The 23,400-nt window shown below is 50.0% G+C and overlaps 2 protein-coding genes across 2 annotated transcripts in view; both read right to left on the bottom strand.

Moving 5' to 3' along the window:
* LOC142463897 (uncharacterized) overlaps window positions 1–20,911 on the bottom strand; it is a 22,163-nt gene extending 1,252 nt beyond the window's left edge. Inside the window, exons 1-6 of the mRNA XM_075566729.1 lie at window positions 20,847–20,911; window positions 12,871–13,069; window positions 10,860–11,063; window positions 10,489–10,636; window positions 3,090–3,197; window positions 2,652–2,756 (exon numbers count right to left, since the gene is read on the bottom strand). Of these exons, the coding sequence (XP_075422844.1) occupies window positions 2,652–2,756; window positions 3,090–3,197; window positions 10,489–10,636; window positions 10,860–11,063; window positions 12,871–13,069; window positions 20,847–20,908 (826 nt within the window). The 5' untranslated portion in view covers window positions 20,909–20,911. The remainder of the gene's footprint in view (window positions 1–2,651; window positions 2,757–3,089; window positions 3,198–10,488; window positions 10,637–10,859; window positions 11,064–12,870; window positions 13,070–20,846) is intronic.
* Window positions 1–23,400, bottom strand: part of LOC142463898 (uncharacterized) — a 95,743-nt gene that overhangs the window by 2,207 nt on the left and 70,136 nt on the right.

The following is a 23,400-nucleotide window of genomic DNA, read 5'->3' as shown; positions in this document are numbered from 1 at the left end:
AGTGTGGGGGGGAGAGAGAGCATGTGGGGGGAGAGAGAGCGTGTGGGGGGGAGAGAGAGAGTGTGGGGGGGAGAGAGAGAGTGTGGGGGGGAGAGAGAGAGTGTGGGGGGGAGAGAGAGAGTGTGGGGGGGAGAGAGAGTGTGTGGGGGGGAGAGAGAGTGTGGGGGAGACAGAGGAGAGAAACGGTGGGTGACACACACAGAGGGTGGGTGATACACAGAGAGAGGCTGGGTGAGTGACTGGCTGGTTGAGTGGTTTGCTGGGTGAGTGGCTGGGTGGGGCAGGGGTGACTGGGTGGGTGAGTGACTGACACTGACTGGGGGTGGGTGAGTGACTGACACTGACTGGGGGTGGGGGGTGACTGACACTGACTGGGGGTGGGGGGGTGACTGACACTGACTGGGGGTGGGGGGGGTGACTGACACTGACTGGGGGTGGGGGGGTGACTGACACTGACTGGGGTTGGGGGGGTGACTGACACTGACTGGGGGTGGGGGGGTGACTGACACTGACTGGGGTTGGGGGGGTGACTGACACTGACTGGGGGTGGGGGGGTGACTGACACTGACTGGGGGTGGGGGGGTGACTGACACTGACTGGGGGTGAGGGGGGTGACTGACACTGACTGGGGTTGGGGGGGTGACTGACACTGACTGGGGGTGGGGGGTGACTGACACTGACGGGGTGGGGGGGTGACTGACACTGACTGGGGGTGGGGGGGTGACTGACACTGACTGGGGGTGAGGGGGTGACTGACACTGACTGGGGGTGGGGGGGTGACTGACACTGACTGGGGGTGGGGGTGACTGACACTGACTGGGGGTGGGGGGGTGACTGACACTGACTGGGGGTGGGGGGGGTGACTGACACTGACTGGGGGTGGGGGGGTGACTGACACTGACTGGGGGTGGGGGGGTGACTGACATTGACTGGGGGTGGGGGGGTGACTGACACTGACTGGGGGTGGGGGGGTGACTGACACTGACTGGGGGTGGGGGGGTGACTGACACTGACTGGGGGTGGGGGGGTGACTGACACTGACTGGGGGTGGGGGGTGACTGACACTGACTGGGGGTGGGGGGTGACTGACACTGACTGGGGGTGGGGGGTGACTGACACTGACTGGGGGTGGGGGGTGACTGACACTGACTGGGGGTGGGGGGTGACTGACACTGACTGGGGTTGGGGGGTGACTGACACTGACTGGGGGGTGACTGACAGGGGGGGGGTGACTGACTGACTGGGGGGAAGGTTACTGACTGGGGGGGTTACTAACTGGGGGGGTGACTGACTGGGGGGGGGTTACTGACTGGGGGGGACCTCTGGTGTCACACACATACACATACTCCCATACACACATACATTCATTCACACACACACACATTCTCCCACACACACACACACATACACATTCTCACACACACAGGGGAGGAAAGGCCGCGACCAGCACCACGCAAATCCCCCACCCACCCGCGCCCATCTCCCGCTCGTGTGGGGGGCAGGCCGACACCCCCCCCAATCAGCATTTAGGCACGTGGCGAGGTATCCCCCACTGGGCGTCCCAGGTGACAGTCAGCCCCGCCGTGGCCGCCACTGCCCTGCTCCCATCGCCGGCATGTCACAGTGCCTGGCCAAGCTGCAGGCTGCTTCTTCCCCCCCAGCCCGCGGCGGCATGATGCTCGTGGCGGGGGGGGGGGGGCCAGGCCGACATCCCCCCACCTCATGCGGCGGCTGCGCCATCATGAAGGTAGGGGACGCATGGGAGGCACGTGGTGAGGGCCGAGCCCCCCCCCGCAAGCCAACCGGGCTGCAGCAGCGGGGACCTCCCGCCCCTGACATCGATCGGTGGATCGAGGGGAAGGGGACAGGAGGAGGGGAAGGGGACAGGAGCAGGAAGAGGGGAAGGGAGCAGGAGGAGGGGACAGGAGCAGGAGGAGGGGACAGGAGGAGGGGACAGGAGCAGGGGACAGGAGGAGGGGAATGGGACAGGAGCAGGGGACAGGAGAGCTTCCGCGGTGGGGAGTAGGGAGCCATGTGGGGACCAGGGGGATCGCAAGCAGAGGGGCCGCAGCATGGAGAGTACTTACCCTCCAACAGAGCTCCAGGCAGAATGGCCGCTCGTTGGGGGCGGGCTCATATAGAGCCTGGCCGCGCGCCCACAAAGCCTGGAGCGCGCGCCAATCAGGAGTCAGGTAGGGGAGTTTTTTTTTTTTCAGCGCGAGCAGGGAAATTTCAGCGCGAACGGGGGAATTTAAAAAAAAACACGTGTGCTGCTTGGGCCAATAGTTACTCGCCCAGGGGTTAAATCCACCCGCCCCGGGCGAGTAAATGTATACAATTGTCGAACACTGATTATTTTATACCAATTATAGATGTGTTCCATTGTCTTGTTTAACCTTACGACCTTCACCATCTATTTTTTCAAAGTCTATGATTACATTCATTAATGATTATGCTTAAATTACCATGTGTTTGTGGTTTAAACAATGAGTGCTAGGGATTTGTTCCAAAATACATTAACAACTGGTGCATGACAACAATAATTCCTGCAGTATATGCCTACACATGAATTTCAGCCTTACTGCTTTTTCTCTGCACAAAGATGAAATACGGGCTCTGACCTGCATTCTTCAGATATCTTATATACTCACTTTTGCTGGTATGTTCATGAATTTCTTGCACCTGAGCTTCCAGGTGACTCACACACGGCTCCTCAATTAGCTCAACATCTGATACAATTTCAGCTTTAACTTCACCTGTTCAAATCATTCGCAACAAATTTTCTGATTTTACAGCCTACTGTGCAGTTTCTTTTTTTATGCAAATTATTTAATACATATTTTAGTGTAGTAGCACTAAAAATATAAAAATATCTTCCTTTCATAAACCTGTCAGAAACTAAAATGAAATTTTAGTAAACATATATAGTATGTTATAGAATATAGTAAACATACTATTTTTCTGACTTTTTATACTAAGCCAAGAGGTTTCCAAAATATTTAGATGAAATAATCATTCTAATATCTCAGGGAGGATATACCAATTCTGTCCCTTAGTCCAATTAGACCATTATCATGTATATTACTCACCTCCACAGGTATCTGGATGGATTTCCTTCTGTAAAATGTCCTTTTCATCTTTCTCACCCTCTCCTTCTTCACTCATTGAAACAATATCTAGATGTTTATTATAGAGGTCTGTTAATACCAGTGGAGGATTAAACACATTTGTACGAATGTGCACAATACATTGTAAGGTTTAAAAGTTATTTTTAAACATGTATATTCTTTCTTAACCATTTCAGTGCTGGAGGATCCTGCCACAGCCAAGGCCACGGCAAAATCATAATCATGTGGTTATCACAACACTCCCTTGAAAATGAGCAAAAGGTCATGATATACCATGTACATCATAAAGGTCTCCGGTATGTCACTGTATGTCAATAGGGCCCTGAGGCATATTTTATTAATTTGTCTTAACTAAAAATGAATAGACACTACCTTAAAAAACCTCACATATTGTCATATTCTAGCCTGCAGTACCCATGCTTGGCCACCGGGATTGCTGCCGCTCTATCAATGTCTTGTTCTAGCCTGCAGTGCCTATACTTGTCCACCAGGATTGCTGCTGCTAAACTAAGGAACATTCCAGACCCTGAAACCTGACACCACTGCACTAGTGTTCTACCTCTCAGCCTGCCTATATAAAACTCCCTTTCCTGTTCCTCCCTTGCCTGTTTATACTAGTTTTTAGCTCTTGAAAGGTTCCTGAGTTACTGCTGTACTAGCTATTGCTATCATCCTCTTCCAGTCTCCTCTTTGCCGACCTCTGCCCGTTTCCTGACTATGCTATCTGCCGCCTGCCTCTGACCTCTGCTTGTTACCTGACTACGCTATCTGCCGCCTGCCCCTGACCTCTGCTTATGACTGTCATGGGAGAGGGGGTTTGGCCCGGGATTAAAGGGGTTACACCCCATTTGGCCACCCCCTGCTCTCACTTGGGAAGCAAGGGGTTAACTGGACTGTGGTCCAGTAATGTTTTTTTACCTTTCTTCAGAATCCAACTGTTTATCCCCCTGTAAAAATGTATTGTCTCATCCCAGTGTTTGCACCAACACATACACTAGGGTTGATGCGGGAGGGAAGGGGTTAATGTTAATTCAGTGATTATAGCCCTTTGTTCCCTTTTCCCACCTTTTCAGGCTCCAGTTTGCAGCCTTCCATAGGTCACCATTGAGGCTCCATGCATTCCAATGGCAGAAGTAGCGGTTTTGGACCTGTTTTCCAGCGACAACCAGCAGGTGGCGTCCGAGAGGAGGAGCGGCGGTTTCACATTGTAAAGCAATGGGGCCATTGACTTCAATGGGGATTCCTCGACGCCAACCTCCAGGAACAGGTTGGCAGCCATCCAAACCGCAGACCGCAAGAGCGGAAACATTTTTCTAAAAGAGAGCTTTGATCACTATGAGTTCAAGTTCAACGACAAGTGGCATGGGAATCTTAGGTTCTAGGGCACCTGGGAATAAAATTATTTTTGCCCCTAGCCCCTAGGAACCCCCCCACACGACCCCCATTGGGTCCGGGAATGAGGGACCCCCGTAAAGGGTCGCACTCATGAACCAGGGTCCCGCCATTGACTTTAATGGTGGAGCGGAGGTCCCATTGAATCCAATGGCGGCGCTCGCCCATGCATTGTCTATGGTGGTGCCGGCCATTGATTCCAATGGGAGAAAAACGCGTGGCGTGAAAACGGCCAAGTCCGAAATTGTGAAAAGTGTAAGTCCATATCTCCGGTTCTGGAAGGACCAGAGGGCTGGGATTTGGGTGGCATGTAGCCAAGGTTCCGGCATGAATGCATGGCCATTCCCAGCCCTCTCCGAACAACCAGACGGAGTGTGGGCAAGTGTAAAGTTTGGTGAATTTCCCCATAGCCGTCAATGGCGGCGTTTTCCCATTGAAAGGCTATGGCGGAGAAGTCCCATTGACTTCAACGGCGGAGTCGCTCCATTGAACGCCTATGGCGGCGGAGCCCATTGATTTCAATGGGGAAAGGGTGAAAGGCAGAGATTCATTTTTAAAGGGAAGAATCCTGTATTTTAAAAGTGTTTTAACCTGCATTTGTGTATCTCCGGTTCTGGGGGTCGCAGCGAGCTGAGACTTGGCCACAATGAAGAGTTACTTCCGGCTTGAAGAACTGGCAAGTATCAGCCCACTGGGCCCACCAGAACCGCTTATTTTAATATGTGAAGATATTAAACTGTGAATGGTATTTTGGGTCTGGTATGAAAACGCAGAGCCCATCTGCTATGTTAATAGGTCAGGAGGGCAGACAAGTTGTCTAGCATAAGCCCTCTGATCAAAGGTTTACCGCTCTGATTGTATACAATAGGGCGGAGGAACAAAGGGCCTGAGTGGTCTGTAAGTGTCATAATTCCCACTTGCAGATAAGGGAGATTCTACTTCAAAGGAATTTGCTAGCCAGCCAGGAGCCCCAAGGTTAAGGAATAGGACTGAGGTTGTATATAAACAAGGCTCAGCCTATGCCCATTGTCTTTGTGTCATTTCGAGATTGCTGCATGAATTGCTAATCAAGATTCCAGATTATTTCATTATTCCAATCCTAAATGTATATTTTGTCTGTTATTTGTATATCTTGTGTGTTCACTTTTTCAAGGAATAAACTATATTTATTTATATCTTAGTCGTGTTCAGTTCAACCCAGGTATTTTTGGTGTATATTATAGCTTGTCATAAGTTACAGTGACAGTGACCCCTACCACGCTCCCTGCTGTTCCTGCCACTGGGATCCACTTCAGCCGAAGTCCAATCCTTGACAGAATAAAGAGGCCCTATCATGGATTCCACTGGAACAGACCTGACCCAAGCTCAGACACTCCATGACTTACAACGTATCATGGTTGGTTTCCAAGAACAACAAGGACACGTTTTCAATCGTCTTGGCCGCATGGAAGGACAAGCCGCTGCCTCAGAAGCTTAAAACCGTGAACAATGTGCAGCCTTAATCAACGCGTCTGTGCCTGTGCAAACCGCGGCCCTTGTACCCCTTCCGGAAAAGTTTCGGGGGGAAAAACAATCTTTCTGGAATTTCCTTAATAAATGCAGACTTGTGATCAAGCTTCAGCCCACCATCTATCATACCGACGAAGCCCAGGTTGGACTGATCATAACCCTGCTCAAGGATGAGGCCCTTGCTTGGGTCTCCCCTATGTTAGAACAAGATAGCCCACTACTAAGAGATATGGAGGATTTCATCGAAGCCATGAGTCTTATTTTTGATGACCCAAATCGTAGTGCAACCGCTGAGGCAACTCTGAACAATCTTCGTCAAGGAAGACGCTCGGCAACTGAGTACGCCGCTGAATTCTGCAGATGGGTTAACGATACTGAATGGAATGAGGCCGCGCAGAGATATAATTTTCAGCAGGGTCTCTCGGAGCAAGTTAAAGACGAACTAGCCCGGGTGGAGCCCCCAGAGAGATTTCAGGAATTTGTCCGTTTATGCACCCAAACCGATCGCAGGCTTACGGAAAGACGATTGGAGAGACAGGGGTTCCTGCCAAGCAACCCCGGGTTTAGAGATGTCAGTACCCCAAGACGTTTCAGGGAGACTGAGGAGCCAATGCAAGTAAATACACTGCGGGGACCTATCTCAACCGAGGAAAGGAATAGACGCCGAACAGAAGATCTCGCTGATTGCTCAAACAAGTCCAGGTGGTCTTCTTTCCAAAGCCCTAGGAGAAATCAGCTGCACGCTATTTCAAAGACTGTTTTCTCCGCTTCTCAAGGGAAAGATAACCATCCTTCTCTACACCCCCACCTCCTGGTTCCTATTATAATCGATGAAGGAACACATAATTTTTCAACCACAGTAATGGTCGACCCAGGTGTGGCAGGGAATTTTATGGACATAGAATTTGCCAAAAACAATTCGGTATCATTTATAGCCAAGGAATCGCCAGAAAGGATGGAAGTCGTTGACGGTTCTCCCTTGAGCTCTGGACCTGTTACCCATGAAACAAGTAACTTAACACTAATCATGGAGCCTAATCACCAGGAGAAGATTTCATTTGGTCTTATTCCTTCGCCTTTGTTTCCAGTGATTCTGAGAATTCCATGGCACATGATCCATAACCCTCTAATTGACTGGGTGACCAAGACACTCACGTTTCCCTTGGAGCACTGCCAGCTAGCCTGTCTACCTAAGGCTCCTATACCAGAGTGTGTAAGAATACATAAGATTTCCTCGTCTCAAGAAAATCTATTGCCGGCTCCATACACTGAGTTTTTAGATGTGTGTGATAAGAAGAACGTGGATACGCTTCCCCCACATCGCACTTATGACTGTACAACACAAAAATAGGAGCGCATGAAATGAAAACCAGAAAAACCGAAATTAATACATAAATCTTTATATTATATTAAAAAGAACACATAAATTACCACATAAATCGTATCAATATGAAGGCCACATGACACTGCATATAGATATGGACCATAAAGGTCAGATGAGGCCCATGACACACAAGGAGTAGGAGTATATACCCCAACCTCACACAGGAAAAGTCCCCCCCGTTGGTACAAAGGGAAAAAGTGCTAGGGCTACGGATCACACGAATTTAGAATTAATTTGATCCGCAAAGAGACTGTCTGCGCGACAAGCAAGGTGGGCTCTCTTCTTTGCAAGATTTCAGTTCCACATCTCATACCGCCCTGGCTCCAAAAATGGGAAAGCTGATGCCTTGTCACGGTCATTGCCTAATCCTAGTTCAGACAAAGAGCAAGAAGAAACTATTCTTCCAAAAATATTTTTTTTGGGCGTCACTTTCTCCGCCGATCTCCTCACACGAATAAAGGGAGCCAACTCAAATGACTATTTTCTTAAAAACCCTCCTCCGGAAGCGGAACTATTACTATGTGATGGTCTGTGGAACTGTAAGGACCGTCTGTTTCATCCCTAAGGAGGTAAGATTAGAGATGGTCCAATTAATGCACGCCTCCCGACCCGCTGGTCACCCAGGTGTTCTCAAGACACGGGAACTGTTGTCTCGCTCTTTTTGGTGGCCTCAATTAGCACAAGATGTTAAAGACTATGTCTTCTCCTGTGAGACTTATGCTAGGACCAGACCCCTCGAACATCACCTGTGGGTTTGCTGCAGCCTCTTCCGGTTCCAATTCGTCCTTGGGGGTCCATATCAATGGATTTTATTGTTGACCTGTCCGATCAAGTGGACATAATACCATCCTGGTAGTAGTGGATCGACTTACAAAGATGGCTCACTTCATTGCAGCACAGAATCTTCCTTCAGCTGACCAGACAGCCAAGTTGATTGTGAAAGAGGTGTTTTGGCTTCAAGGGGCTGCAGATGAGATCATATCCGATAGAGAGGTACAATTCACTTCAACATTTTGGAGGACATTCTGTTCCTCTCTAGGAATTTGTTTAAATTTATCGTCTGGCTATTCCCACAATCCAATGGCCAGACAGAAAGGACCAATCAGATTTTGGAACAATACTTGATGTTTTTTTTGTCATCTCCAGGATGACTGGGTTGATTTCCTACCATTAGCTGAGTTTTCATACAACAACTCACATCATTCATCGACTCAGAAGAGTCCTTTTTTCTCAAATTATGGATTTCATCCAACCTGTATTCCTCGTTTTCCATCTTCGGGCCCCATTCTGGCAGTTACAGAGAAACTGGAGATTCTGTGAGACATCCAGGAGACCCTCAAAGAGACACTTCGTGAGGCTCAAGTCAGGTACAAAAGAGCAGCAGACCAACACCGCAGACCCTCCCCAGAATTTCAAGTAGGGGATAAAGTCTGTTTTTCTACAAGAAATCTACGATTAAAGGTTCCAACCCTTAAATTGGGCCAAAAATACATCGGGCCATTTCGCATCTCAGCACTAATAAATCCAGTGTCCTTTAGATTAGAGCTTCCTGAGACCATCAAAATACATCGTTTTTCATTCTTCTCTGCTGAAGCCATTCCGTGAGAATCCGTTTCCTGGACGGAGACTTCCTCCCCCTGAACCTGTCCTCGTGGATAACGAAGAGGAATTAATTGTGGAGAGAATTTTGGACTCCAGGTTACACCGAGGAAAACTACAGTACCTGGTCCACTGGGTAGGCTATGGCCCAGAGGAGAGGTCCTGGGAGCCCAAAAAATTTGTACATGCTCCGCAACTAGTCAAAGCTTTCCACCGGAGATATCCAGACAAGCCCAGCATGGATCGTCCGGAGAACGCTCTTGGGAGGGGGGAGTAATGTCATATTCTAGCCTGCAGTACCCATGCTTGGCCACCGGGATTGCTGCCGCTCTCTCAATGTCTTGTTCTACTTTGCAGTGCCTATACTTGTCCACCGGGATTGCTGCTGCTACACTAAGGAACATTCCAGACCCTGAAACCTGACACCACTGCACTTGTGTTCTACCTCTCAGCCTGCCTAAATAAGGCTAAGGCCCCGCTGCCTCAGACCACGCGCCCGCACTGCAGACAGGCGGTGCGTGGAGGGGCACTTGACCGCTATCTGCGGTCTGTAGGGAGCGGGAGCTGGAGCAGGGGGGGGGGAAGGGCGTGGCCAAAACGGGTCGGCGCAACAATGACGTCGGGGGCGGGGCAATCACACTGTCTGTGCCAGGGGTTCCCTCCCCCGCCTCCCCCCGTGCATCTGCTGACACTGCAGACACAGAGTATGAGGAGAGAGTCTGTGGGAGGGAGCAGGGGGGCTCCCTTGGTACTGCAGCTGCTTTCCCCCCTCTCCCCAAAGCCTCCCCTCCTCATTGGCTCACAGCCACACCACGTGACGCGTCGCCGCTTGGGATTACAATTCTCTTGCAGCCCCTGGCGGTTGACGCATCACAGCATGTAGTGAGCCGTGCAAGGAGGAGGGACTGAGACCTGCTCGGGAGGATACCATCAGATGTTGAGTAGCGCGCACCGCCGGACGCAGCGGGACCAAAGCCTAAACCTCCTTTTCCTCACTTGCCTGTTTATACTGGTTCGTAGCTCTTGCAAGGTTCCTGTGTTTTCTGCCGTGCTAGCTATTGCTATGATCCTGTTCGAGTCTCCTCGTTGCCGACCTCTGGTGTTTCCTGACTATGCTATCTGCCGCCTGCCTCTGACCTCTGCTTGTTACCTGACTACGTTATCTGCCGCCTGCCTCTGACCTCTGCATGTGACCCCTACCACGCTCCCTGCTGTTCCTGCCACTGGGATCCACTTCAGCCGAAGTCCAATCCTTGACACATATAATAACTTTATATATAAAAACATTTAGAGTTTATAACCCTAAATATTTATGATTACATAACCGTTCTGAGTCACGTGGAAGGTGTGTGTTCTACTAGTAACGCCAGAATTTTTTCCCTGTGTATTATATCTGAACCGCGAGTTCTGTTTCTGACATAAACCTTGAATGTGATATTTTAGTTAAAATTCCTAACAAACAAAACTTGGTTCTACCTGAGCTTATGTTTGCTGGGATTCCCAAAGGGCTGTGTGTTTGCTGGTTCCCCAACATCACGTCCTTGTAAAGCTCCTTATGTCCTTCTAAATACTCCCACTCCTCCATAGAGAAATAGACAGAAACATCATCACACCTCATAGGAACCTGAAACAAACAAAATCCTTTACTCAATATCCAGACATAACCATTGGTCTTGTAAGAATCTTTTACTTATAGAAAGCCAGGTGAGCAATGGAGAGAGTTAAATATAGATACATAGAAAAAAAAAAAAAAGACTGAAAGAAAATATAATAATGGTAAAGTCTAGCACTGTATAAACACTTGAGAAGTAACCACCAGGGGTCTAGCGCTGTTCAGCAGACCTCACCTCTCCAGCCAGCAGGTGAATTATCTTGCTAGTATGTTCCAGGATCTTCTCAGACATCAGCTTGTGGTCATTGTTTCCCTCGTGTATCAGGGAGTTAGTTGGATGCTCCATGATGGGTCTCTGGATCCTGCAGAATCCTTCTGGTATAAAGGGACTGCTGCTGTCTCTGACATGTTCACCATGCTTCTTCACAACAATATAATCCTACATATTACAGTTACATAGTAGATGAGGTTGAAAAAACACATACATCCATCAAGTTCAGCCTATGCTAAATTTAAATGACAGATACTTTATCCTATATTTGTACTTACAGTATATTGATCCAGAGGAAGGCAAACAAAAACCCCAGTGACATATAATCTAATGATATCTCATAATGGGAAAAATAAATTCCTTCCAGAATAAAATATTAGCAATCAGATTACTCCCTGGATCAACATCCTTCCCATATTTAGATATTTGTTATATCCATGTATACCGTTGCTTTCTAAAAAATAGTCCAACATTTGTTTTGAAGATATCTATTGTATCTGCCATCACATTTTCCAGAGGTAATGAATTCCACATTTTAACTGCCCTTACTGTAAAGAACCCTTTCCATTGTTTCTAGTGAAATTTCCTTTCCTCCAACCTTAAGGGATGCCCCCGAGTCCTTTGTACTGCCCTTGGGATGAATAGTTCTTTTGAAAGCTCCTTGGATTGTCCCCGAATATATTTGTATATAGTTATCATATCCCCTCTTAGACGCCTCTTTCTAATGTAAACAAATATAATTTAGCTAGCCTCTCCTCATAAATCAGATTTTCCCTCCCCTTTATTAATTTGGTGGCTCTTCTCTGCACTTTCTGTAGTTCCATGTCTTTTCTAAGGAGTGGTGCCCAAAATTGTACTCCATATTCAAGGTGTGGTCTTACTAATGCTTTATAAAGGGGCAAAATTATGTTTACTTCCCTTCCATCCTTTGCCTGTTTAATGCAAGATAAGATCTTGTTTGCCTTTGCAGCTACTGCATAACTTTGGGCACTATTGCCAAGCCTGCTATCTACAAGCACTCCTAAATCCTTCTCAATCAAGGATTCCCCTAATGTATCCCCATTTAATTTGTAAGTTGTCTGTTTATTTTTGTTCCCCAAATGCATATCCTTACATTTATCTGTATTAAACCTCATCTGCCATTTACCTGCCCAAGTTTCCAGTCTATCAAAGTCCTCCTGGAGTGAAATCACACACTGCTCTGATTCTACTACCTTACACAATTTAGTGTCATCAGCAAAGATGGAGATTTTGCTCTCTATGCCAACCTCAAGGTCATTAATAAACAAGTTAAAATATTGATAAAAAATTATTGAGAGCTAGTAATAAATATTAGTGTGCAGAGCAAGAGACAAAAGTTGATATATCACATGCTCCTGCAAATGTGTTCCTTTGCAGTGAGAGGGACAAGTCTCTTGTTAACAGCTCTATACTCAAGTAATCTGTTCAGTGGCCTCCCTACCAATAAAGTATATTGTATCACTGACTTGACTGCACAAAACTCAGTGACTCCACTTTGCCTATGAGCAGAAAGATAATGGGTTGTACAAATGTCACATAAAAGATTATAAGTAATTATTACATGACTTGAGACATGAGACATTCTGTGAATTTTATAGAATAATGTAGCACAGACCCAATACATCATTTTTCTAATATATGTATAAAATATGTAATGGTCCCGGGATCTCCCTCTGCCCAATCAGGTCTCTTCCTGGACCCAAGTACATCCAATCACTGGGTACATCCCATATGTCAAACTATATCCTTCTCTAACCCTATCTGTCTCTGTGCCCAATCATGTGGGCGCTCCGCCTGCCGAAACATCTTGCCTTCGCCTGTGATCTTGCATTGCCTAATTACATCCGACACTGGATATTGCTTCTCAAGTATCTCCATATTAATGCTCTGCAGGTCCCTGATGAAGTGAAGGAGATAAAAGTGGCGTCTTTATGACATTCTCCAAAGCCCTCACCTCTCCAGTCAGTAGGTAGATAATCTCCAAAGTGAGATTCAAGATCCTCTCAATCTTCTGCTTCTTGTCCTTTTTCATCATTAGTGAGTTAGTAAGATGCACCAAGAATGGGGTTTTGTCCTTGTGGTAGTGTTTCACCACGTGGTGGCCTCTGCAGTTACTAATATATATTGTATTTCTCTTACACAATAATATAATCCTACAAATGTGGAGAGATTAAAAATGTATTGTATATTTCACGCTGCTGTGACAGAAAAGGATACAATGGAAGAAGTGTTCCTCTCTGTGTGTGTCACCCTGCAGTAGGAGGGACAGATGTGAGGGACTGTGGCTTCTGTCTGTGTTAAGATCCAAAATAACAGGGGAGCGGGGGATCAGTCACCAAAGGAGGGAAGAAAAACTTTGTGTTAAAGAAAAAAAACCGTGTTGTAAACAGTGAGTAAGCAAATATTCAAGTGATAATTCACTGGTGCAATAGCCAATTCAATAAAGTGAAAAATAACAATAAGATTCTCCTCCACTCTAACCCTGTTTCATATATCCTCCACAGCTGAGATGCAAAACAACAGGAGAGCAGGGGGATCAGTCACCAAAGGAGGGAAGAAAATCTGACAGAGCAGTAATGCAGGATAATTTGGACTTAGAAAGAAATCTCCAAATGTCATACTCACAAACTCAAAGAGTAATACAGGCGTATCCCAAACTGTGGCAAACGTGGGTGGGTGTCATCAGGAGTCTAACTGATGAAGCGATACAGCGAAATGCGTAGAGTCCTGTTCCTGTTGTGAGAGTAAAACTCGGAGTGTGTGACCAGCACCGTCCGTGTTACCAGGCTTCCGGAAACAAGGACCAGGAAGTGACGACATCGGAGAGGGCTGTACCTTGGAGTTTGGTGAGAGTGTGACTCGCCCGGCTCCCTGGAGTCACTGCGTCTATGCACAGAGTGTTTTTATATGCTTTTAAAGGACTACCCGGATGTAAGCCTTCATTTCAGGGGGTCCATTCATTGATAAATATATTTTATTGGAAGGACCATCTGCACTATTTTTGGTTTCTTTCTTTTCTCAAGTGCTACTGCAACAGGTTACACCCACCCACGTTTGCCACAGTTTGGGATACGCCCGTATTACTCTTTGAGTTTGTGAGTATGAAATTTGGAGATTTCATTACTGCTCTATGTCAGTTTTTCTTCCCTCCTTTGGTGACTGATCCCCCCGCTCCCCTGTTGTTTTGGATCTCGGCTGTGGAGGATATATGAAACATATCCTGTTTCAGGGATAGAGTGGAGGAGAATATTATTGTTATTTTTCTCTCTTTGTTTCACTTTATTGAATTGGCTATTGCACCAATGAATTATCACTTTAATATGTGCTTTCTCACTGTTTACAACACAGAATACACTGTTTATTATCACTTGATATATGCACTTGTTTATTTTTATTAATTGATCAGCGTTGAGCGTCACTCTCCGCTCTCTTCTATACTTCTGTCTCTGCTACCCTGCAGTGTTAGGCTACAGCCTCGGTCCTCACGGCTGCACTTGCGCCTGGCGGTGTATGAACAGACTACAGCCGCGATCGGCGGTCTGTAGGGGAGCTCTTGGGGAGCGCGGGGGGGGTGCCATGACGTGAGGGGGGGGGCACAGTCATGACGGGGCAAATCTGCCCTTCCATTGGTGCACGCCGACCACGTGATTACGTCACAGCACGGGAAGACAAAATTCTTGTCTTCCCTGCCAGCGTACGCGTCACAGCTTTTTACGCGCCCACACACACAGCCACTGGGATCTGCCCCATAGAGTGCGGCGCGCACACCGTATCGCGCGTCGCAGCAGCCGCTGGGGACCTGGCCTTAGGAACAGAAATGAGAGACTGTGTTTCCTTTCTGTCCATGTCAAACTGCAGAGTGAGGGATAGATGTGAGGCACTGTGGGTACTTTCTGTTTGTGTTACCTGCAGTAGTAGGGACATATTCAAGGGGCTGAGGTCTCTCTCCGTGTCCACCTGCACTGAGAGGGGCAGATATGAAGGACTGTGGGTCCAGCCTATGTCATCCTTCAGTGGAAGGGACAGATTAAAGGGGCTGTGGGTCCTCTCCATCTCTGTCACCCCGCAGTGGGAGGGACAGATGTGAATGACTGTGGGTCTTTTCTGTCGGTGTCACCCTGCTGTTGGAGGGACAGATATGAAATATGGTGTCCTTTCTGACAGAAAGGGACAGAAGAGAGGGACGGTGGGTATTTCTTTTAGTGTCACCATGCAGTGGGAGGAATAGATGTGAGGGGCTGTGTGTCCTGTCTGTGTCACCCTGAAGTGTGATGGACAGATGTCAGGGACTGAGTCCTTTCTGTCTCTGCCACCTTGCAGTGGGAGGGACAGATGTGAGGGACTGGGAGTCCTCTCTGTCTCTGTTACACTGCAGCAAGAGGGACTGTGGGTTCTTCCTTTATGTATCACCCTGCAGTAGGAGTGACCGATGTGAGGGACTGTGGGCATTTCTGTTCATGTCACGCTTCACTGGGAGGATAGATTTGAGGATAGATTTGAGGCACTGTCGGTCAAGTCTGTTTTGTGTCATCCTCTTGTGGGAGGAAAAGATGTAAGGGACTGTGGGTTTTTTCAGTGTGTCACCCTGCAGTGGGAGGGGACGATTCAAGGGGCTGAGGGGCCTCTCCCTCACTGTCAACCTGCAGTGGGAGGGACAGATGTGAGGTACTGTGTGTCATTTGTGTGTGTGTGTGTGTGTGTCATCCTGTAGTGGGAGGGACTGTGTGTCCTTTCTGTCTGTGTCAATGTGCAGTGGGAGAGATGTGCGGGACACTGGTTATTTATTTTTGTGTCACCTTGCCGTGGGAAAAATAGATGCATGGGGCTGTGGGTCCTTTCTCTCTGTGTAACCCTGCAGTGGGAGGGATGATGTCCTCTCTGTCTGTGTCACCATGATATTTGAGGGACAGGTGTACAGATGTAAGCTGCTATTGGTCCTCTGTCTCTCCCCATCACCCTGCAGTGGGAGGTACTGGTGGGAGGTACAGATGTGAGGGACTGTGGGTCCATTCTCTGTGTCCCCCGGCAGTAGGAGGGACAATGTGTCCATTCTGTGTGTAGTACCCTGCAGTAGGGAGGACAGGTGTGAGTGACAATATCCTTTCTGTCTGTGTGACCCTGATGTGTGAGGGACAGCTATAAGCTGCTGAGAGTCCATATTCTCTGTCACCCTGTAGTGAGATGGAGAGATGTGAGGGACTGTGTGTCCTTTCTGTCTGTGTTACCCTGCAGTGGGAGGGACAGATTCAAGGGTCCTTTCTGTCTGGGTCACCTGCAGTGGGAGGGACAGATGTGAGGGAATATTGTCCCTTCCGTCTGTGTCACCTGTCAGTGGGATTGACAGATGTGAGGGACTGTGGGTGTTTACTGTTACTGTGTAGTGAGAAAGACAGATGTGAGGGACTGTGGGTCATCTATCTGTGTATTCCGGCACCAGCAATAAGTACGCTGGGATATTTTTTGTTATTTGTACTATATATGAACTGATTGATCATTGTTTCCTGTCAGCCTCCCTTATATAATTTAAGATTTATTGGTATTCACTTTTAGTGTTTAAATCTCACTAATTATTTCGTTTTTGCACACTGTAGTGTGAGGAACAGATGTGATGGACTTTGGGTCCTTTCTGTCTGTGTCACGCTGCAGTAGGAGGGACAGATGTGAGGAACTGTCACCTTGCATTGAAAGGGACATATGTGAGAGGCTGTGGATCCTTTCTCTCTGCCACCCTGCAGTGGGAGGGACAGACAGAGAGGACCCAGAGCCCATTCCATCTGTCCCTCCAAATGCAGACTGAGACAGACAGAAAGGACAAACAGTCCCTCACATCTGTCCCTTCAACTACAGGGTGATAGACAGAAATGACGCAGTCCCTCAAATCTGTGTCACCCTGTAGTGTGCGGGACAGATGTGAGAGTCTGTGAGTCCTTTATGTCTACATCACCCTTCAGTGAAAGGAACAGATGTGAGGGACTGTGGGTCCTTTGTCTGTGTCACTCTCTAGTGTGAGGGACTGTCAGTCCTTTATGTCTACATCACCCTTCAGTGAAAGGGACAGATGTGAGGGACTGTGGGTCCTTTGTCTGTGTCACTCTCTAGTGTGAGGGACTGTCAGTCCTTTGTGTCTACATCACCCTTCAGTGAAAGGGACAGATGTGAGGGACTGTGGGTCCTTTCTGTCGGTATCACCCTGCAGGAGGTCAGACAGATGTGAGGAACTGTATTTCGGTCTGTCACCCCAGTGACTGGGACAGATGTGAGGGACAGTGAGACATTTCTGTCTGTCTTACCCTGCAGTGGGAGGGACAGATGTGAGGGACTGTGTATTTCTGTCTGGGTCACCCTGCAGTGGGAGGGAAAGATGATAGGGACTGTGTGTCCTGTCTGTGTCCCCCTTGTAATGCTCACGCTGCCCACAAACAAGACCCCGGCACTGAGGTGGGATGGTATAACACCACACACCCGCAGCAGCAGAGGCGTGCCTGGAAGGCGGATAGTTTAGCGTTGCTGGGTTGGAGAGTGTAGGAGATGCGGTATACTTGCCGAGTTCTTGGATAGGAGAAGGCAGGATACTAAGGGTCCGTAATCCGTGGTTTGGGATTGTAGCGAGTAGAGTAGTCCGAGTCCGTATGCCGTGTTCAAGGGTAGGCGAGATCGCCGTAGTCGAGTGTATGCCAAAGTCCAAAATCCAGAAGGGTCCACAAACAAGCCGAGTCGGTACACAAGAGGTTAACTGCAAACGAAATTTAGAGCACTGCACAACAAAAGTGAGCTTCACGAGGCTACATAGGATTATGCTGAGCAAAGCATGGGAGGAAGCAGGAAGCATTTACAGACAGGGCAGACCAATGGGGACAGGGGGCGGAGCGGAGGCGCGGCCTCAGCGGAACTGAGATAGGCGGCAGGCAACAAGGCAGGGAGGAGAGACTTGCCACGCAGCTGGGGATCGTTGCACGTCATCGCTTGTGCACGCCGCGCGGGAGAGATGCGCGACGCATGCGGGAGGCAGGACCAGGTTCCGTGCGGCAGCTAGAAGAGCTGCGGGGGAGCGCGCATCGACAGGAACAGTGGCCGCGGCGGCAGCAGGTAAGGAGGGAACATGTTTCCCGATTCCTTACACCCCTGCAGTGGGAGGGACAGGTGTGAGGGACTGTGTGTCCTGTCTGTGTCCCCTGCAGTGGGAGGGACATATGTGAGGGTCTGTGTCCCCCTGCAGTGGAAGGGACAGATGTGAGGGACTGTGTGACCTGCCTGTGTCCCCCTGCAGTGGGAGGGACAGATGTGAGGGACTGTGTGTCCTGTCTGTGTCCCCCTGCAGTGAGAGGGACAGATGTGAGGGACTGTGTGTCCTGTTTGTGTCCCCCTGCAGTGGGAGGAACTGTGTGTCCTGTCTGTGTCCGGGACAGATGTGAGGGACTGTGTGTCCTACCTGTGTCTCCCTGCAGAGGGAGGGACAGATGTGAGACAATGTGAGTCCTGTCTGTGTCCTCCTGCAGTGGGAGGGACAGAAGAGAGGGACTGTGTGTCCTGCCTGTGTCCACCTGCAGAGGGAGGGACAGATGTGAGGGACTGTGTGTCCTGTCTGTGTCCCCCTGCAGTGGGAGGGACAGATGTGTGGGTCTGTGTCCCCCTGCAGTGGGAGGGACAGATGTGAGGGACTGTGTCCCCCTGCAGTGGGAGGGACAGATGTGAGGGACTGTGTGTCCTGGACAGATGTGATCGACTGTGTGTCCTGTCTGTGTCGCCCTGCAATGGGAGGGACAGGTGTGAGGGGCTGTGTGTCCTGTCTGTGTCCCCCTGCAGTGGAAGGGACAGGTGTGAGGGACTGTGTGCCCTGTCTGTGTCCCCCTGCAATGGAAGGGACAGATGTGAGGGTCTGTGTCCCCCTGCAGTGGGAGGGACAGATGTGAGGGACTGTGTGTCCTGTCTGTGTCCCCCTGCAGTGGGAGGGACAGATGTGAGGGAATGTGTGCCCTGTCTGTGTGCCCCTGCAGTTGGACGGTGTAAGGAATCGGGGAACACGTCCTCTCCGACATGTTTCCTCCTTACCTGTTGTCTCGCAGTCTTCTACTCTTGCACAAGCGAGTGTGCGCAACCCCGCTCGGCATGCAGCTCTTCTATAGTGCCACGGAGCTTAGCCACGCCCCCTCAGATGCACCGCGCCTCTCACGCACGGCGCGCACACGTGACGTCGTGCACCGCTCCCCAGCTGCGTGTCAAGTATTCTACCAGCCCACTTGTCTCCTGCAGCCAATCCTTGTCTCTGCGGAGTCTGCGCCTCCGTTCCGCCTCCCTTATAACTGATATCTGTATGCTATAAAGATCCTGCAGTTCCTGTCTTTCCTTGATGAGCATAACTAGTTGTAGCCTTGTGCCTACACATCTGTTGTGCCTTGCTCCTTGTCTTGTGCTTCTCTCTACAGTTAACCCGTGTACCAACCCGGCTTGTATTTGGAAACTCCTGTGGATACTGACCCCGGCTTACCCTCGACTCTGCTGCCTTCTCCAATCCTGACCACGGCTACATGGACTACCACTATTCTGGCCTCTCCAACCCCAGACCACGGCAATAGGGACTACAACTATTCTGACCTTTCCAACCCCAGACCACGGCTATATGGACTCTGACCATTCTAATCTCTCCAACCCAAGATCTCGGGAAGAATCTGGACTAACTCACTCTCTCCAACCCAGATACGACTAAGTTGACAATCCGCCTGCCAGGCACGCTTTCGCTGCTGTGGGTTCGAGGTTTAATACTTCTCCACCTCAGTCCCGGGGTCCTGTCTTGCTCGTGGGCAGCGCAAGCGTTACAGAGGGACAGATGTGAGGGACCGTGTGTTCTGTCTGTGTCCCCCGCAGTGGGAGGGACAGGTGTGAGTGGCTGAGTGTCCTGTCTGTGTCCCCTGTCTGTGTCCCCCCGCAGTGGGAGGGACTGTGTGTCCTGTCTGTGTCCCCCTGCAGAGGGAGAGACAGATGTGAGGGACTGTGTGTCCTGTCTGTGTCCCCCTGCAGTGGAAGGGACAGATGTGAGGGACTGTGTGTCCTGTCTGTGTCCCCTGCAGTGGGAGGGACAGATGTGAGGGACTGTGTCCGGTCTGTGTCCCCCTGCAGTGGGAGGGACAGATGTGAGGGTCTGTGTACCCCTGCAGTGGAAGGGACAGATGTGGGGGACTCTGTGCCCTGTCTGTGTCCGGGACAGATGTGAGGGACTGTGTGTTCTGTCTGTGTCCCCTTGCAGTGGGAGGGACAAATGTGAGGGACCCTGTGTCTTGTCTGTGTCTCCCTGCAGTGGGAGGGACAGATGTGAGGGACTGTGTGTCCTGTCTGTGTCTCCCTGCAGTGGGAGGGACAGATCTGTGTCCCCCTGCATTGGGAGGGACGGATGTGAGGGGCCGTGTGTCTTGTCTGTGTCTCCCTGCAGTGGGAGGGACAGATGTGAGGGACTGTGTGTCTTGTCTGTGTCTCCCTGCAGTGGGAGGGACAGATGTGAGGGACTGTGTGTCTTGTCTGTGTCTCCCTGCAGTTTGAGGGACAGATGTGAGGGACTGTGTGTCCTCTCTGTGTCCGCATGCAGTAGGAGGGACAAATGGGAGGGACTTTGTGTCCTGTCTGTGTCCCCCGCAGTGGGAGGGACAGGTGTGAGTGGCTGAGTGTCCTGTCTGTGTCCCCCCGCAGTAGGAGGGACTGTGTGTCCTGTCTGTGTCCCCCTGCAGAGGGAGAGACAGATGTGAGGGACTGTGTGTCCTGTCTGTGTCCCCCTGCAGTGGAAGGGACAGATGTGAGGGACTGTGTGTCCTGTCTGTGTCCCCCTGCAGTGGGAGGGACAGATGTGAGGGACTGTGTGCCCTGTCTGTGTCCCCCTGCAGAGGGAGAGACAGATGTGAGGGACTGTGTGTCTTGTCTGTGATGTCTCTCCCACTAACTCACCCTCTGTCTCTTTCTCGCTCTCTCTGCAGCTGCACTGATTGAGATTGGCTGTCTCTTGTCATGTGGTCTCTTTGGTCTGCTGGGTGTTCTGGGAGTTGTAGTCCTTCTTGTCTTCCATTACAATTTTATTTACAGACAGCTGAACTACAAGTCCCAGAATCCCATGTAAAACTGTGTCATCATAATGATTCAGATAATCAGTGCAGAGCTTTGGTAACCACACCCCTCCCTCTCAAGGCTGCAGCAAGTTATATTCTGTTTTCTGATCTGCTTTGCTATATTCACATTAAATACACTATAACGCTGAAGTACAGGAATATTTTACATATATGTATACACATCCATCCACACACAAGAACTATAACACTTTCTTACACTGATACTGTGTGATTATATATTGCACATTGTAACACTGACACATCAAACACTGATAATGTGTGATTATATGTAGCCCTCTTTCCCTCTAATGTGAACGGTCTACTAGTGCTGGCGGTACCTGTCGGCTCACAGGAATCTGAGCCTCCGCTACTGGGAGCCTGGGGTAACGAATATACTGAGTGGCAGCGCCTCCACCTGAACGGGACCCCAATTGGAGGGGATAACTCAGAGCAGGAACTATTAATAACAGTCGACAGATTATAAGAATAACAATAATAACATTTACTGTGAGCAATAACCATAAACCACATACAGGCAATAGCAATACTAATGGTTACAGCTAAACCTCGCCGCGCAGGGCGTTGTCCCGCGACTGTGTATCCACACACCGTGTCCACAGTACCAAAGGTGTCCCTTGGTCACTTCACCCAATAAGTGTCCCCAAAAGATGCCCACCCCTCTAGGCGTGATCGGCGCCTTATACGGTGTTGGGGCACATTTGGCGAACGTTACCTGCCACACCCGGGCGCTCTAACAATGAGAAGAAGGGGATCTGCCGATTCAACGATATCCTCCGCTGGATGGGATGTCTCCCTCTGGAGTTACTTCCACAATGATGCTCGCTCACTCTCTGGCAGTCTGGTCCCAGACTGCTACAGCAATAGTTCAAATGAAACCACTGTGGCCCTAAGCTGGCTAACCATTAAAGGGACAGGATCCCTAACAGAAGGGCCTTCCCTACAGCAGCCCCAAGCTTTGGATGAGTTGGGGCCTATCTGGGGCCTAGGAGATTTCTGGCCTATTGCAGAGGGTCACAGACCCCTGCACCTGTACAACCTCCCCTAGCTGCGTCCCTGCTCCAACTGCCAGCAACCCTCAGAGTTCCAAATGTATCAACTGCCTCACAGAAGAATCCTGTCACTTCATTGGCCAGTAAAGCGCAATGGAGTGCAATATGTGAAAAGTGATTAACCAAGTGCAATGGTCATAAGTGAAAGAATCACTCACACAGATATCAGTAGATGGGTGTCTTAGCAGCTCCTCCTCTCATGTGGAAAAAGTGAAAGGAGAAAACATAGCATAACACAGTTTTAATGAACACAACAAACATAGGGTGGGAGAGAAAATAAACTCACATTCTCCACGGCCTTTAAAGCGTTGAGTGCTACAAGGGCATACTCACACCACTCCGGATCCCCAGAATCCTCTAAGGCCTCGGGCATGGTCAGCGCTTATGCGCTGACCCGTGCTGAGGCGCGCTCACGCTCGGCACTGAGCCCCTGCAGCCGCAATGAGAGCGGCTTTAGCAGGGGCTCGCTTACGCTTACGCAAGCGTGAGGAAGCGTAGGTCTTATACAAATTTTAAATTCGAGCGCTCAAGGGAGGGCGAACCAGCTCCGTGACGTCACAGCCCCCCCCCCCCCCCTACACGCCCCGGACGGCGCGCGGACCAAGGCCAGGGAAAGCACCCGCTTTCCCTCAGCCTCAGCGCGCCTCCGCCCGGCACAATTCACCATGGACGCAGCAAAAGGCTGAGTCCCCGCTGGCGCTGAGTTCGCTATGCGCTTGGCGCGCTTACCTTCTTCAATGTGGATCAGCACATCCCCTCTCCCGTTGTGCGCCACGCGCTCATGCGCGCGCACATACGCTCCCCCAAGTTCTGCTTGGGGAGACAAGGGAGAGATACTTCTGTGCTGAGAGCAGGGTCACATGACCCTGCTCTGACAAATGGGAAGAGAGGGGGCGTTTTAATCTGCTGTCACACACACACTGACACTGAATTCAGCAGAGAGAAGTGGAAAGGAAAGGGGCAAATGGACAGAGGGGGGGGGGCAAACGGACAGAGGGGGGGCAAACGGACAGAGGGGGGGCAAACGGGCAGAGGGGGGGCAAACGGACAGAGGGGGGGGGGCAAACGGACAAAGGGGGGGGCAAACGGACAGAGGGGGGGCAAACGGACAGAGGGGGGGCAAACAGACAGGGGGGGGGCAAACGGACAGAGGGGGGGGCAAACGGACAGGGGGGGGGGCAAACGGACAGAGGGGGGGGCAAACGGAGTGCTGCTGTGTGGTGGGGGGCAAACGGAGTGGTGTGGTGGGGGGAGAAGGGAGGGAAGAAGGGAGGGAGAGAGAGAGAGAGAGAGAGAGAGAGAGAGAGAGAGAGAGAGAGAGAGGGT

This window comes from Ascaphus truei, chromosome 12 (genome assembly GCF_040206685.1).
Source record: "Ascaphus truei isolate aAscTru1 chromosome 12, aAscTru1.hap1, whole genome shotgun sequence".
Lineage (NCBI taxonomy): Eukaryota > Metazoa > Chordata > Amphibia > Anura > Ascaphidae > Ascaphus > Ascaphus truei.
Note: the sequence above shows the minus strand (reverse complement) of the source record. Positions and strands in the feature narration are given on the sequence as shown.